Source organism: Schistosoma mansoni (genome assembly GCF_000237925.1).
Source record: "Schistosoma mansoni, WGS project CABG00000000 data, supercontig 0181, strain Puerto Rico, whole genome shotgun sequence".
Taxonomy (NCBI): domain Eukaryota; kingdom Metazoa; phylum Platyhelminthes; class Trematoda; order Strigeidida; family Schistosomatidae; genus Schistosoma; species Schistosoma mansoni.
This window is the reverse complement of record NW_017386065.1, coordinates 420,479-438,824: the sequence shown is the minus strand read 5'-3', so window position 1 is coordinate 438,824 and position 18,346 is coordinate 420,479. Positions and strand designations below refer to the sequence as shown.

The 18,346-nt window shown below is 33.0% G+C and overlaps 1 protein-coding gene and 1 non-coding gene across 2 annotated transcripts in view; one reads left to right on the top strand and one right to left on the bottom strand.

Annotated features, from left to right (window-relative positions):
- Positions 1-5,229, top strand: part of Smp_081370 (hypothetical protein) — a gene marked incomplete at its 3' end in the record, with an annotated part of 17,281 nt that extends 12,052 nt beyond the window's left edge. Inside the window, exons 3-4 of the mRNA XM_018795165.1 lie at positions 4,802-5,082; positions 5,185-5,229. Coding sequence (XP_018647001.1) covers positions 4,802-5,082; positions 5,185-5,229 — 326 coding nt within the window. The remainder of the gene's footprint in view (positions 1-4,801; positions 5,083-5,184) is intronic.
- Positions 5,230-13,537: 8,308 nt separating this feature from the next.
- Smp_tRNA_01448_Pseudo_TTA.1.1 lies at positions 13,538-13,609 on the bottom strand. Its single transcript has one exon. It is a non-coding gene (tRNA).
- Positions 13,610-18,346: the final 4,737 nt, after the last annotated feature.

The window sequence follows — 18,346 nt, the reverse complement described above, 5'->3', positions numbered from 1 at the left end:
AGTTCCGTATGATATTGACTATCTTCTCAGGCACGCCGTAGTGTCGAAGAAGCTTCCATAGTGTCGTCCTGTTCACGCTATCAAATGCCTTCTCGTAGTCGATGAAGTTGATGTAGAGTGATGAATTCCATTCGATTGATTGTTCCATAAAAATTGTCGCTCTGGTTGTAAGAAGGTGCATCGGCCTCATGACTTCCGAAGGAACTCGGCTTTCATCATGAGACGTCATAATTATTCCTTCTACTCCCAGGGCAGAGTTTAAATGGTTTGAATGACTTTTTCTGGTAAACGATTTTTTAGCGAATTGATTTTCTACGGGATGGGGTCGCTAACGCCACGCCCAACCCTCCTCCTTTACCCGGGCTTGGGACCGGCAGTAACCCCCAGAGGAGCTACAGGCGGAGTTACTATCATTAACTAACGTAACATAATATAAGATATATGATTTTTCATATAAACACATATACTGTTCTTACCTATTCCTTTTTTTTATGACCAAACATCAAAACAAAAATATTTTTGCCCCTTTTTTTTCTTATAAAATTTGACAATTCCCAATTAAAATAAAAATTTTATATCAAAATGTATGAACATTCATGAAAAGAGAAAAGAAGATAGTCTAATACCGAAATCAAATATACAGATTTCTGTTGTTGTTTGGTTGTTTAGTTGTTATGGGTTGGTTTTAATCTAGTTCAATTAAAATTTATCTCATTTATGAATGATTATTCACAATTGGCGTCAACAATAAAAAGAAAAGAAAAGAAAGGAGAGAAAAAAGTGTGTAATCAAAATGTAGATTTTTTAAAATCATTTTTCTTGAATTTATATATTGTGAATTTATTGATAGACATAGTTTACTTGTTTCCTCTTTATTTCCCCCCCCTCCATTTAGATCATATTTCTTTATTATTATTATTATTATTATCAGATCAGTTTAATCAGTCTTTTTATGACTTTCATCATGATGTATCTTAGTCTTATTCTTTCACTTTTACAGGTTCTTTTCTTTATGATTATACCGTTATTTTCATTATTTTTGAAAACAAATTATGTTTGTAATTTATTGATCATGTCAGTTTGCACTTATTGACGAGACTATAATTTATGGACGAGCCAATCAGAAGCATTCGAGGGATTTCAAGGTCGCGGTGCTGATTTCAGTACCTGATGCTTATGTACATTCGGTTCACAGAGAATTATAGAGAAGACTTGACAATGAAGGGGCTAAAACAAATGAAACTACTAAGAAGTTCCTGTATTTGTAATTGCGGGTATTAAATGACTTTTAGACCTTGTGCAGACTACCGTGATGTTGTCCTTCGATATATATTGAAGGAAGACGTTTGCTAGAATAAGAACCTTTATCGCTCGATACAGATTGAAACTAAGGCATTTTATAATAATTGCCGCGAACTGTATAATAAAAGCACCAGTAACATTGGCTGCAATAATCTCAGATGTTACTGAAGCTTTGGCTGTTCAGTGGTATGAGTATTGTAGGGACATATCCATAATAAAAATGATAAACTTACACAACTGGAGTACACATAAACAAAAATGAAGCTATGTGGTCGAGGCTGAGAGGGTTTTTGTGACCTTATCATGGTTCCAGAGACCAACTATTATGGAGCCATATGAATGAGTTCCTCTATCTTATGCATTACGATTTTGGAACCTTTGAACCTTTTTCTAACCTTGTCAAGTTTTTGGACCATATAAATGAAGTTTATCCACTTTAATTATTTGGTTTTGTATAATATATTATTACTCTATGCTGACTGTTTACCGATTGGATAACATTTCTCAAGGTCACTTAAGATTCGTTCAAAGGTGGTCCATAAATTATAGTCTCGCCCAGAACTTTTTTTGAGGTAATTTGATGTAATGTGATAACGCAACTAATAACTTTACAAACTTGTTTGTCTATATGAATGTTTCATTTGACTATCTCCATGATATGGGTCGAAATTGGTCAGTTCTTTACTTTCTCCCAATAAATCTTACGTTTTAATTTTATTTCATACTGTTCATCCTCTTATTTCGTTTTTTTCCCTTTAGGAACAATATTGTCTACGTTTAGTCTGTTTTACTATCACTGATACTACTAATTTTCCGACTCGATCTGTTTTCATCTTTTTTAATATAATCTTACTGTGTTAATGTGTTGTGACAACTTGGGGCTAAATTCACATTTGGAATAGATCCTTGATTGGTTTTTATTAACTGAATGGGTGACTTGGTCTGTAACTCAATAAGTACTGACAACCGAATGTGTTGTTCTCAAATGCACCTAGCAACTATACTTATGTTTTGGTGTTCATCACAATGTTTGTTCGAATATGTAAGGTTTTGTTAGTTTTCCCCGTTTTGTTTCTGTTTGCTGTGAGACTATTAGTATGAAACGTTTCAGTGTGATTTTCTAACTACTGTTACGAAGCTTTTCCTTGTCAAAATAAACTGACTTAAAAATACCTCATACATTTTTTAATCTGTAGCCTTAGAATTGTGCATTTAAAGAATGTAATTAAACGAGAAATACTTGAGTTGAAACAGTAAACATGATGAAGCAGTTTATTAGATTCGAATAAGTGATGCGAGTGGTCGGTCTCTGTCTTCTCTGATGTTATCATATTGGAAGAGTTAAGAATAAGGTAAAAAAACCGAATTAATGCCTCTAATGAAGTGTGTATGGATTTGTAGTTTACACTTGTTTTCATCATGTGAGTGTGTAAGTTGATGATTACCAATGGAGCTGTTGCTCAGTGATTAAAACGTTTGACTTTCGGCTACTAAGTCGCAGGTTCCATTCCTAACCCACATTCTTCCATTTGGAAAACCAACTGGCTTTGCTAGCTCTCGAAAACAAGTACACAAATCTTTACTTAGTGAGTTCCGTATAATGCTTTTGATACAAGTAGTTTTGGATTTTTATTGTTCCTCTCATTTCTCACAATCAATTTCCTTATTTTTTTTCAACTGGCTACTCTTTTTTAATTTATTTAATTGTTTTCGGTTGTCAAAGTAATCACTTTCAAGTTATTTTACTGAATAGTTTTCAATAATGAAAGAGTTCAGTTTCACTGTTCAATAAATGGCGACATTTTTTCCTGTTTCATTATATTTATATATGATATATAAGTTTATATATTAATTTTTTCCCTTGAAATGTATATTTTCACTGTAATACTATCCCAATCTGTCCTTATAGAAAGATGGTCTATTCGGCTTGCACTTAAAAGCTTAAAGGTTTAAATTCTGCTCCCCTTATATTGGTTTTCGTAGTTGGGTAGTTGTATCACTAGTCTATACACAAATAGTATTTATTTATTTATTTATTTAAACACAAATATTGGTACAAGGAAGCACCAGATACATATGCGCCATACAAATCTCATTCGATTTGTGTGAGGGCTGTGATACCGCCTAGGTGCCCAAACTGAAGCAGGTGGTTTCCTTAGGGGACTACACCCGGAGCCTTCGACCTAAGGGTCTGATCCACAAGGCAGTGGAGCATCGTGAGGAGATGCAGTCCCATGGTAGCCGGTGACCAACAATAGGTTGTCACGTCATTTATTCTTTTAGGATCCTGTAGTCCATTTCCACCATTGGTTTGGAATCAGGGTTTTCCAACTCCCCTAGGTGGACTCGCTTTGTCCACCAACCCGGATAAAACGCCGGACATTCGCTTTTCGTCCTCTTAATTTCGTAAACAACAGTGAGGTAGTGAGTAGGACTTCTCTGGCAGATGCTATATATTCGCTGGCCATGTGAGAGCATTTCGAGAGGGAGAGCGAACTCTCCTCACTCTCGGCCGTACCAGGGTATTTGGGGGCACACAAATAGTATAGCTTAAAGTTGATCATATGAACTAATACTTGGGAGATGAGTTATATTCGATAATTTATATATTACGTACATGAATTATTGTAGTATTGATTAAGTACTGACACCAGTGAGTAAAACCATTGAAAAATGGTGAGGACTGAATAGGTTTTAATCCTGGTTTTATACCTGTCAGCATTGTGCACCTCCAACTGTAAGCAAAGTTGATCTAGAGTATTAAGGTATATTTACTGTAACTTTCTAACAAAGTATAGATCTCGTTTGAATAGTAAGAATATAAACCTTTCCCCTCCAATCACGAAACAATTGAGGAATGTAATAAATTTTTTGGGTGTTCTATAGTTTAAATTTATTATCTGAGTAAAAATATGATCCCAAAAGAAAAAATGCAAAAAAAGTTTAGGGAGCCACTGTTTCATCAATAACCCCAGTAAAAGGAGCCGTCATTACTACATGAAAGATATAGAGTGACTGGCAGGAAGTGTCTAATTGTAGCTGAATAAAATTCAGACAATTCGACATATAAAAACTTAATAGTTCCTCAGCAATGCAAAAAGGTCGACTTAAAACCTTTCGACAAAATAAACTTATAAAATTACCATGGATTTGACTATCTATATACTTCTGTTGTTAACTGAATATATAATTCACTTGGAAGATTCTACATTATGACTGCGAATTCCATATCTAGAAATGCATTATTTACACATCTTCCTTCAGTTGCTCTTTACATACTTCACAATTCTTTCAATTATGCTATTATTCCAATTGTTCTCTGTTTCCTTTTTTTTTCTCTTCAATTCAATCTTCTTTTGGCAGATATTCCATTTCCGATTGCTGCTACATACTACTTACATCTGTCAGTATAAGCAACATATAACACAATATGAGTTATATTATACTAGTTACTTTCATAGTCTAATTAAATAACAATATGCTTTTCTTTTTTCTATAGATGGCTTAACTTCAGAGTATATTCTTCGTGAAAATGTTTTCATCCGTGTATTATTTAATCCAACATCAGATCAATTACGTTTTGGTTTACAAGAAGCACTTAGTCATATGATTGTCAATAATAATTCAGTTGTTGAATACCCAGTGACTCCATCAACATTGGGTAAAGTTTGTATGGTATATAATGGCCAACTGCATGGTTTTACTGGTGATTGGTTATTACAAGATTCATCTTTCAGTGGAAACAATTTACTATTATGGCTTAATAGTGAAGAAGCTATGGTAAGAATTCTTTCAATTTACAATTAACTGTTTGTCATTTGTCCGTTTCATTGATACACATACTTACTTCTTTCATCGTTTTTCAATCTTTTTTATATGTAGTTAATTCATGGTGATAATTTTGTTTCTATTTCACATAGTTATTAATTCATGTGTAAAAATAAATATAGTTATATCTAAATGTGTGACTGAGGAGTTTCAGTTTAGAAAGCACTTGGTGAATATAGATAAGTAATTACATTTTCCCTATGATGATAGATATAATTATTTCTTGTGTCCAAGTTGTTTATATGCTGATAGTTAGCGTGAATATTAAATGAGAATCCGAGATAAAGAAACCTATAACTCAGAAGTTAATGACTTGGTTTTCATGTTAGTCACTTCTTGTCCAATGCCGCTAGAATAATTGATTAGAGAGAAAAGTTTCTTTTTAGTAGGAAACACCTTAACAATCCAATATTCATTACATCTTCCTTACAAACAGTCTGCCTCAAAAGGTCTAATCCACTAAACTGACTCTTAATTATTCAAATAAGCAACTTCAATAGTCAATCTTTAATATTTTACAATTAATTAAGAAAGATGGATGCTCGCTGCTGAGGAGTCCCGTACTAGAACAAAACGGTCGCCCAGTGCTTCCAGGTTTTCCATGGTGGTCTAGTTTTAATTGGCTCATGAATTCAACTATTAAATATCTAAGGAGATTAGTTAGTGATGTATACACAATAAGTAATCACTATTAAAAATAATGACCACGAATCAATCAATTATTGTTTAGTTCTACTTCAATTTCAATCATCTTAATAACTTTCAAAATTAGTTAGTATATTTGTAGTTTGAATGTTGATTACATAATGCTAACTTGTTTTAAAGCTTTAACTATCATTATATAACTAATTAGTTTAACAGTAAAATCATGTAATCTGTAATTTCATGTTTATATAATAACTACTATTTATATAAATATATTGAAAATAATAAATGAAGATGGTTGGCAGCTAGCAGTGGAATCCAAGACTCGATTTTCTTCTTACCTGAGACACTTTAGTTGAATGTACTTGTGTCTCAGATTTCACTGCTAACCACCATCCATCACTGCTTATCATGCGATCTCGAGGTAATCTACACAAAATGCACATCTGCCAATAAGAGATTGATCGATTGTAGTCATAAACATCATTGGGAAGATTCAAATAAACAATACAAAAATGTATTGAAGATGATTTCAAACCTTCTCGTAACAAAGAAAGATTGTATATCAGGATATAGTACACGAAGAAAGACAGATATGAAGCAGTTTTAATCTCAAGGTTTAAGGGAAGATAAAGAGTGTATACACCTACGTCATTGTGATCGATTCTGAGCCATGTCACCCAGAGTCTCCAACCATTGGTTACGATAGTCACGCGGACTCCAACCAAGTAGTCTGCATCTACCAACATGGCTCAGACTAGAAGTCAGTGACTTCAAGCACTGATGCCACGTTTTGGATTGGCCGCCCCTAACTCTCTTCCAACCATCCCCAATACTAGTCAATATGGTGCATCGTGCTAATCAGTGTTAAGGCATACGTAACATATAGCCCAACCATTTCACTCGATGAGGATTTACAACCTCATCAATTGACTTACCATCATTCCCTAATACCCAGTGTCTAAACTCACTATTGCTTACCCGGTGATCCCAGCAGATGCGAGCAATATTTCTAAGACATCTGTGGTCAAATACTAGTACCTTGCGAGTATCTTCTACTCTTAATGGCCATGTTTCACAGCCGTAAAGTAGAACAGAGTGAACTGCTGCGCAGTATACTCGTCCCTTAATTGATAGACGAATATCTCGTCTTCGCCATAGGTGACATAAGTTGGCAATAGCCATACGTTGTTTTTACTATTTAACAATTAAATTTTCTCAGAATTTTTTATGTACTACTCTGTAATTTACTCATGATAAGATAAAGACTGATATTTCTATGTGACAATTGAATAAAAAGAAAAAAAATAAGAAAAGAGAATTAATGAATTTCGATATGGTACATTTATTCATTGTCATTTGAAGTTAGTTGTTAAGGTTTCGATACTTCGATATTATTTGCCAATTCAATTTATTCACATAATAATATTTATGATATGAATATATTTTAATCCATTTCATTTTGATTCTTCTACTAGATGATTCTTTTTTTTTTTCAAATCATGTAATCAAGAAAGAACAAATAAATGAATGTGTTTGTTGTTGTTGTGGCTGTTGATGTGTGTATGAGAGAGAGAGGAGAATGAACTTTTATGAATACACAGCAGGATAGTTTAATTATTGTCTGTATACATAGTTATACGATATTCAATACAAGAGTTTATTACTGTTTATATTATAATTTTTTTTTGGTAATTACTTATATGTGTCAATAAACTGTCAATGATTGTTTACCTAATGTGTATCGTTTGTTTGTTTTCCTTTTTTTTTTGTCAAATAATCTTCTATATGTTTGTTTGTTTGTTTTGATTATGATTTTGTGAGATTTTCATTGAGATTTTGATAAATCTAATAGTATGATTATTGTTTTGAGAAAAATTTGACCAAAAATATGGTGTTTCTATGTAAATTCATAGAGTTTTTCTTTTTAAAATAAAAAAAGTTGTAAGCAAAGATGGATAGTGGCTAGCAGTGGAATCCAGTTTGAAGCGCGTTTCGTCCTATTTGGGATTCGTCATCTGGATGTACCTGCCACATCTCAGAGTTGATGTTCACTCCGGAAAGGACTCGAACCTAGTACCTTTTGCTTCAAACGCCATCGCGTTATGCACTTGGCCACTGAGTCCTGATAGCCACTTGCTTGTGCAATGTGGCGAAGTTTAAATTCAACTTAGTATTGTTTGTTTGAATCTTCCCATCTTTGCTTACCATGCTTGTGAATTTAGGCTATATCGAGGCAATACGCACAGTATGCACATATGCCAATTAGAGACTGACCAGTCGCAGTCCCAAACATCAATGGGAAGATTCAAACAAACAATACTAAGTTGAATTTAAAAAAGTTGTACTTATCAGACTTTGTAGTCATTATCTACGAGATATTCGTAATGTAATATCCATAAGTTTTTTCTTGAAATCAGTCAGGATAGTTTGATTGTTACTTCGTAATTGTTAATTCACGATTTCATTTATTGTTCTAGGACTGTGTTTTCAATATTTATTTTGTCTATTATCATTGATACTAAATACTACTTTTACTGTTGTGGAATTCAGCTTAGCAGCTTTTCGTTGTTATGTTGATATAAATTGTGACTAGTAAGGAGGATCTATGTTTTTGGCCATTTATTCTTTAGTTCTAATCAACTGTCTGACTTATTCTGTATTTCTTATGAACCACTATTCTTTTTAGCTTGGCCTACTGAACTAAGTGAAAGAAGAAGACAAAAAAATGAAAGCTACATTGCTAACTGCCGACCAAGAAATTTACTCCTATAACTATGTAAACCTAGGTTAGGTTCTGCTCAAATAATACCTCAACTATGTAACTTACCATAGGGTTTTGAGTAATTGTATGACTTGTCTAATTTTACTCAGCATATTACACTGTTTGCTATTGAACTACTCAGTTTATACACCTTTTACCGTTTTCAGAGTAACTGTATTTAATTAGTTATAAAATTAAATAGTTACATTAAGTGTCATTGATTATAATGATATGAATATGGGTGAAATTGTTTATCATGACATCGATAGGTGAATTAGCATTTGTAGCTACAACTCTGTGTTTCTTCAAAATGCAATACTCAGGTCAGGCGTCCACAACTTTTTGGATTGATTGAAACACATTTATAAGTAGAAGTAAACCGGAAAATATCAAAAATTTTTATAGTTGAAAGCATGAGTCAATTGAAGCTAGACCATCATGGTAAACCTGGAAACACTGAACGGCCGTTTCGTCCTATTATGGAACTTCTCAGGTTCTCCATGGTGGTCTAGCTTCAATTGACTCACGCTTTCAACTATGAAAAATACTAAATCTCCACAAAACCCCTTCTGATAATTAAAAATTTTTATGCTTACGTATTTATTTCGTTTTTTTTTTCTCGCATCCTTCGTGTTTTATAGTTTCATGGTTTATTGGTGCTAATCTGTTAATCCTAAAACCTAAATGTTTTTGAGTAATGAACATCCAAAATAGAAAAGGGTGTAAATTATAATTTCTTTATTATATTGCCATAAGATGAATTGGTTGTATTATTTAGATTTTCTTAATTATCAATGAAATGCTTACCTTGAACTCTGGTTTCGTGTCCCTATGGTAATCATTATTCATATATAGAGAGAGGGAGGAAGGAAGGTGTAAATTGATTTGCTTAACCAGTGAATAAATGTTCTATTATTTACCGACAACTTTTTCTTCGCCTTGTGTATTTATCCCTTGTCAATTTTTGTTTTAAATTATACTTGAGTTTTAAAGTTATCAACAAAAAAAAAATGAAATAAGGTCGTTTGTTTTTCTATTTCCGTTTTTTTGTCTTTTCGTAAGCGCGGAAAAATTTGATTTTCACAATTGATTAAATATACAAAAATTATCAGCTATCTGTTTCTCAATACTAAAGGAACTTATAACATACAAATACACATAAAGAGTAGTACTTGATTTTCTTTTCTCTTCCTTTCATTCCATGTCACTTCATTGTGTAATTGTTAAACGTTGTTATGACTCCGTCTGTGATCACTGTTATCATTTAATAATCTTGGTATATTGATTAATCAGTAGTAGTAGTAGTAGTAGTAGTAGTAGTAATAAACAATTTTAATGTTATTTAATTCTTATTATTGATTGAATTCTATCAATCAAGTTGATATTGAGAATACTAGTTTAAGTGATTCTGTATTAGAGTGGATACTACTTAAAGTTGGATAGTTGTAAACAGTTAGGAGAAAATTCTGGATAGAAGTTTTTTTGTGCCAGTTATCATTTATTAAACAAGCGTTTTTTACAATGTTAAGGTAAATGACTATAATCAGTGGTTTTTGAATCCATTTTGATAGTCAGAGACATTACTGCTGAGCTATAATCTGTAGAACTTTGTATTAACTGATCATTACAATGATTATAGCAATTATAAACATTGTATATACATTCCACCAAAAAAGGTTCAATTATTGATTAGACTAATTACGAGTATGTACGCCTGCATATTTCTAAAAAAAATTATAGTCAATTTCCATTTATTAGTTGAGTAGGTATAGAGATTTCCTCCTTGACTTCATTTGTTCAAATGTTTTTGTCTCATTTTTATTTCCTTGTTTTCAACACACAATATGAATACTATTCTTCCTATGTATGGATGAATGTCTTTCCGTATGAATGGAAATATATATATATATACATATATATGTATGCGTATCTGTGATTGTAAATGGGGGTGATTAATAGTCAATTGGGCGTTGTCTATTGATTTTTAATTGTTTACTTTAATTGCATGTTTCAATATTTTCATTATGTTCTAATTGTCTTATTATTCTATATAAATTCGTAACTAATAGTCATTTGACTAAATGCTTTTCAGAGGGGGTTTTGTGGAGAATTTAGTATTTTCATGGTTGAAATCATGGGTCAATTGAAGCTAGACCACCATCGAAAACCTGGAAGCACTGGACGGCCGTTTCGTCCTATTATGGGACTACTCAGCAGTGCGCATCCACGATCCAGTGCTTCCAGGTTTTCCATGGTGGTCTAGCTTCAATTGGCTCATGATTTCAACCATGAAAATACTGAAATCTCCACAAAACCCATTCTGATCTATAATCATATGCTAACTATTGACTGACTTCAAGGGATGTCTCCTTGAGTTCTAGTGGGAAGCAGTGACCAATGCAGTTCAACCTAGTCTGTTGTAGAGATATCAACTCACTGAAGACAATTGGTGAACGGTTGCTCAAACATCGTGGATTGGTTGAAGTCAGACACTAACACCGTTGGATACCGGGTCAGTGGTCTATCGGTTAAAAGCTTCGGCTCGAGACTGGTAGGTCCTGGGTTCGAATCTCGCGAGGCGGAATCGTGGATGCGCACTGCTGAGGAGTCCCATAATAGGACGAAACGGACGTCCAGTGCTTCCAGGTTTTCGATGGTGGTCTAGCTTCAATTGACCCATGATTTCCAACTATGTAAATGATTTTCAACTTGAAATTCTTAATAAAAGTAATAGAAAAACAAGGCTCTTCACTATCTACTTATTAATGACACTAATTCAATTCATTTTTATAATTGAATAGTAACTTACTTACCAGAAAACTTGTTTCATCTAAATTTGAAATTGGGTCATTAGTAGCAAGACGATGGGGATTAGGATGAAACAACTTTGTTTCAACTGATGTTGATATAGTCTACCTTTAGATTATTTAAATTTTAATAATATTTAGGGCTTGTTTTAGAGTTGAAAGATAATCTACATGTATGGTTAGAGATTGTGAAGGAAAAGAGATGAAAATCAGTTTTACTGTCACTGATGGATTCATTCTTTCTCTTCGTTCAAGTCTCGAGTTTCAGTTTTATTCCAAAAATGCGTTCTTGTTATTGGAATCACGCATCGATTTCATTTAAATCACCACTGAAAATCTGGAAGTACTAAACAGCTATTTCGCTCTGGTGATTGACTTCTCAATAGTGCACACCTATGACCTCACTGAAGATCGAACCCATAACCTACAGGTCTTTCGGATAGAGCAAAATGTTTAAACTATTGAGGAACAATTCAATGGTTTGCTTATCTAATTTCAATCAATTTTCAGTATTGTGAGACAATCTTCGATCGTCTTCGGGGAATTCTTGCCTCTGACCGTGCAACGGTTGAACTCCGCTAGTCACAGCTTCTCACTAAAACACGTGGAATTTATTTATTAATTAGTGAAGACATGATAATTATCAGTATAGGACTTGTAAAGAACGTTAAATCTTATTGAGATAACGAACCAAACTACGTTAATTTTATTTTTTGGATATTATCTAATAAGAGGTTGTTAGAATAGGATATATATGCACTGATTATTCCATCTAAAAAGTATTACTCATGTCACAGATTGTTTTTGTTTGGAAGCCTTTCTGCCTTAAGCCTGGGTCCATTAGTAAATATCTACGAATCTGGATGAAAGCCAACCTTCATACCTCAAGGAGATTAAGTTAGTACCGAATTAACGTGACACTCATTTAATTTACAAATTTTATCTAACTAAAGTCAGTCGAAGATGTAATCTCCGTGCAAGTATATTATAATTAAGTCTCACTGACAATTAGTTATTGTAAAGATTCACGTTTGAATTGCCTACTTAACAAACTATAATCAGTTTGAAGTATGAAATTACTGAATATATAGCAGTAGATGGGAGACTGTGAAGAAGTCTATCTATATCAAATATTCAACTAACTTTTTCACCTATAATACACTGGTGTTTTAGTTGTTTTCTCTCTTCAATCTTAAAAATAAACTTATGACAATAAAATTTATCGAAGTTAACAGGTTTACTCTTATCATAAACCGGTTAACATCAAATTGAACTCATTATGCATATACTTTTCATTTGATTAATAATTTTGTTTACTTCGAGATAAATTCTCGAAGATCTGGTAAAAAGCTTTGACTAGACTATTTTAATGTTGTTGAAGATGTGACAGTTAACACAAATTGAATTGGACGGTAATAGTCGTACTACACTATCTGTAAGCTGAAAACAAAAATGTTGACTATCGAATTTCGATTCAGGGTACATAAGTTTTCATGCTTACTATAAGACTAGAGGGTCATTGGTAAACTGTAAAGAGACATGATTTATGTACATTGATTCAGTTCATTAATTGTTCAACATTTAGCTGAATCAATAAGGCAGTAAATTAAATCATTTAACCGACTGGAAATAATAAACTAGTGCTTCTTTATCATGAAATTATATATGACTCAGTCTATTTTAAAAACAGGCAGCAGGTGGTCTTTGATAGAAACAGTAATCCTACCAATTTGCTATCTTTTATCTCACTCACTCATTCACTCACCCAACTACTTGCAAATCCGACTTCACTAGCTCCACCATAGTCTAAGAAACAAAACTAATTTTTCATCGAAGAGATTGTTTTATTTCATTTTGACTGTATGTAAATGTATGTATCTATGTAATATTTTCTTGTTGATTGGATAGATTTCAATTCAATGAGTAGTTAACTTACAATATTTGTTCATATGTATCATTTAAACAATCATACTGTGAAATATGATATTTACATTAATAATAATAATAATAGCTTTATCAGTCAATTTTGTCAAGATTAAAATATATTGATTAATTACTGTTTTTTCTACCCATTTCAAACATTTCCGACTATATTGAAAAATGGATAGTGGCTAGCAGTGGAATCCAGGACGCGCGTTTCGTCCTATTTGGGACACATCAGCTGGATGTACCTGCCACATCTCAGAGTTGATGTCCACTCTGGGACTCGAACCCAGTACCTTTCTCTTTAAACGCCATCGCGTTATCCACTCGGCCACTGAGTCCTGATAACTACTTGCTTGTGCGATGGGGTGAAGTTTAAATTCATTCAGTATTGTTTGTTTGAATCATCCCATTGATATTGAAGGAACTTGAAGCCAATTAATCTCTAAGTTTATCAATCTCTCTCTCTCCCCCTTTCTCTCTCTCTCTCCCTCCAAAAACATATTCACAAGGACGTTTTCTATCTTTGAAAATAAATAAAGTAACAAGAAAGGTTAATCTAATTTAGTGTATTCCGAATTCTTTTATGTCATATTTTAAAACTTTGTATTTTTGGGATGTATCGCCAATTTTTTAGTTAATATTAAGTATTTTCATGGTTGAAATCATGAGTCAATTGAAGCTAGACCACCATGGAAAACCTGGAAGCACTAGACGGCCATTTCGTCCTATTATGTGACTCCTCAGTGGCAGTGCGCATCCACGACCCCTCACTCGCGAGATTCGAACCCAATTGACTCATGATTTCAACTATGAAAATACTGAAATCTCCACGAAACCCCTTCTAATATTAAGTAATTGAGAATGGGCAAATCAAAGATAAAATAGAATTTGTAGAGTCTTAGTTGTTGTTCATGTTCTATTGTCATCAAGACTGATTAAATTTTCGATTAACTAATCTTATACGTGTGTTTTAATAAATTAGAATTTTTTTGTAGTGTTGATTGGTATAATCTATAATAATTGACAATTGAAATTCTAGAATAATTGTAACATTCAATCTTGGATTTTTCAATTGGATGTAGTATCTTTAGTTATAATGAATAGAAATTACCTGATGATATTATCCTACACTTTCGTTGGATCACCCTGTTCATATAACAATTAGGTTATCAAAGTAGCTGTTAGCTATATATGCGTAGCGTATATTCGGACCATATTAGATGTTAAGTGTTCACAGTTTCCTCAATTAACTTAGTGCATCTACTTGGCCTTATGTCTTACACTCAAACTTAACATAGTCCATAATGTAATCATAATTTTTTACTTAAGGACTTTTAACTCACTCTTTACACACTTTTGCTACACCTAAATGTAGAACCATATTTCTAATTTCTTCTTTGTTATTTGTTATAATAAGAGTTGGAAATTTCCCGTTGTTGCTATTTTAAAACTTCAGTAGATCAGTCTCTCTGGGTCCTAAGAGGATTGCCCCAATATGGTATTTAATCGCAAGGTTTACCTTATTCGCTGGCTACCAGTTAGTGGTTTTCTGAACGCAATAGTATAGTGGACAAAGCGTTTAGGTTCGAACAATAGGTACAATTTTCAAGTCTGATATGAACATCAAGACTGATTGTAGTTAAATCTAACTGACTTATACCAAACAGGATGAAACGCAGGTCTGAGATTCTACTGTCACCCCCCCATATACTAAGTTTTCTACTTTTTTTATTAGTCATTCATACTTAAAATATTATTTCTTTCACTTTCATTGATATTATTTACATCATATCAAAGCTACTCTATCCGCTTATTCATATTTTCTGCAAAATTATTTTCTAAATCACATAAATTCCATACACGCATATGTGAACACTTCGTTGCATGGTTTACCAGTTAATTTATTATCTTTTTATGTTATCTGTCGAATAATTTTCCCCTTTGTATCTATGTATATATATCCATGTGTATGTGAAAATGTTTTTTTTCTTTTTTTAAAGGGTTTTACTAAAAATGATTCTTATGTTGTCATATTCCTCTTTTTTTTCACTTTTTTATTCATTGCACTATTCCATGGAAATAATTTATTATCATTTCGTGAGAGGGTTTATAAAAGTCTATTTCAGTTCTGAATCTTGTGTATTGAATAGTGATAATGAGTGGGGGGGAGGGTTATGATAGTAGCAGTTGTTGTTGTTGTTGTACTATTTCATTTTGTCTCTCTGTAGAACAAATCATTCTTAAAGATTATACAATAATGAAAATAGTAAATGTGGTTTATTTTGTTCTCCTTCATCATTATTGTCATTTATTTGGCTTATGTTTATTCACATATTTTTATCAAATTTTAATTTATGGTAAATGACAATGTGTTTGTCGGCGTGTTATCAAGATTATGATTCTCTTCCTCACTTTTTTTGTATTTACTCTGTCGTCATTACTCCTAGTTTTTTTTGCATAATACAACATGTTTGTCCAGTAGATGTTCATGCATACAGTTGTGAGTAACACTCTGTGTGAGAGCTGAGGATTGCTCATACAGGAGCTGATGGATCAAGGTTTAAACCCTTTACTTATCGGTCAAAAGCTGAGTGGTTAAATTGTAAAGTTAGTTAAGTCAGGATCAATTATTACATCAGTCTCATGATGTGGTTAAATTGATTTTTTTTAACCAACATTAATCCAATCATTAAAATTGATAAATGTATCCCTTTTGTTATAAATCGTAGTTGATGTCATTACGGTCAACTTATTAGTTGACTGCTGCTTGACCTCAGTCCCAAGCTTCTCAAAATCCTCTAGTGTTCTTAGAAATCCTTCTATTCAAGATTTAAAAAGTCATAGACAGATATAGGACCACAAATTAGATCGAATTGACATACTATCAATATAAAGAAGTGGACACTGACAGGTTAAAGGTCAATAATTGCCAATCAATATTAAGGTGGCAGGACAAGCTGTGAGTCATATGTGGAGACATTTGAACACTTCACATCTATCTGAAGTTTGTGTTGAGGATGTTGTTCAGAAGATCGACAAAATCTCCACGACCAAATCATTCACCTCAGAGAGCGAGACTACACTAAAACATTACATTTTTTACGTTTATTTTATTGACAATTTCACTAATTGAAATAAAATACTTGGGAAATGAACAGCCTAACAGTTATCCGATCAACCATGAATACGAATGCAGGCAGGTTGTTTTAGGTATCCTTCTGTTTTTAAGAAGGATTTGGAAGTGTTGCACTACAAAAAACACTGTCTTTAGTTGCCGACCATAAGAATTTTCTGTTTTAATCTCAACTGTTTTTGTTAGCTAGATTTTCTCTTGTGCACTTGAGAATGGTGTTGATGTTGTTTGTAGTTCGTTCCATCATGGTCTCCTATGTTACATCAGTCTATTGTGCTTTGAAAATCAAATATAAACAGTCTAAAAACATTAATTTATTTTTGTATTGGTTGTTTGAATCTTCACATTGATGTTTATGATTGCAATTAATCAGTTTCTTATGGGCATTTGGGCATCCTGCTCAGACAGCCTCAGTATTGCCCTAAGTCACAAGCATTATAAGCGGAGGTGATGATGTCTATCAGTGGAATCCAGGACTCACATACCGTCCTATTTTGAAGTCGCCAGCACAAGATAATGGCTATCTGGGCTCAGTAGCGACGGCGTTTGAAGTGAACGGTACTGAGTTCTAGTCCCTGAGTGAACATCAACTCTAGGATGCAGGTACATCCAGCTGATGAGTCCCAGATAAGACGAAACACGCGCCTAGGATTCTATTGTTAGCCATCATCATCTTCACTTATCTTAAAAAGTTGTAAATAAACGCTTACATATCTCTATTTTTATAAACAATGCTTTCAATTTGACAATAAAGCGTAATGAGGAATGTATTTATCCTAAAGAAAAATATTTTCTTCCACAATACACAATATTCTTGATAATGTATATGCAGATAAATACTATTGAGATATTTTTTGAAGTATACATATGAAAAATTTGTGTAATTCACCTCTATTGTAAAGTTTTGATATACCGATTATTATATTCACTGCTGAAAAACCCTGAGTTGATGGGTTCGTATTTTACTTTAGTAATTTTTTGTGGTAGATTTCTGGTAACCTTTGAGTTCCAAGATATTTTCATTGACTAATTACTGATTAGTGATTAATAGTACGTTTGTCTGACCTTTAGCACTGATCCAATTCTATAGATCAAGTTGCAATGTGGTCATTAGTTCAAGTAACTCAAAATCGTGTGGACTATTTTTACTTAAGGTGGTTAGAGGCAGTCAACAAGAAATCTTTTATTTGGGTTTCATGCTAGTTGACATTCATTAGCAAACCTTACTTACAATCTTAAACTAGTTGATGGTCTCTGTGTCATTCGGTGGTAACGTGTAAGACTGGGAATCTGGGTGACCCGGGTTCGAATTCCATAAGGAGAACCAGTTAGTACAAGATTGCAGATATACACCATTGACTGATGCCAACTAGCACAAAACCTAAGTCTTGAATTTCCTGCTAACTACTTCTAATCGCATAACAACTGATCATATATAAATTACTCTAATCTGAGACTGACGTTGTATAAATTCAAAACTTTCGTACACGATGGGATTTCAATTTATCCAGTTTTGAAGTAAGAACATTATCGTGTGAGCTGGAATTTGATGAAGGATTTATCCAAGTTCAATCAACCATTTCAATCAGCAACTAAATAAAATATCACTGTTTATCTAATTATATTGTGTTTTTTCTATGCATCGTACTGATAAACTATTACATAATTTACCAACCTTAAAACTGTTCATTTTTTTAAACGGTAATAATTTGGATGATTATTTATGAAAATAAAAAATTCATATAAACATACAAGTACATGTATGTTGTCCATTAACTTTTATTTTAGTACACAAGCTATTTTATGATAACCATTAAAATCCCTAAATTAGTATATTTGTGTTTTCATAGTTGAAAGCGTGAGTCAATTGAAGCTAGACCATCATGAAAAACCTGGAAACATTGGACGGCCGTTTCATCCTATTATGGGACTCCTCGGCAG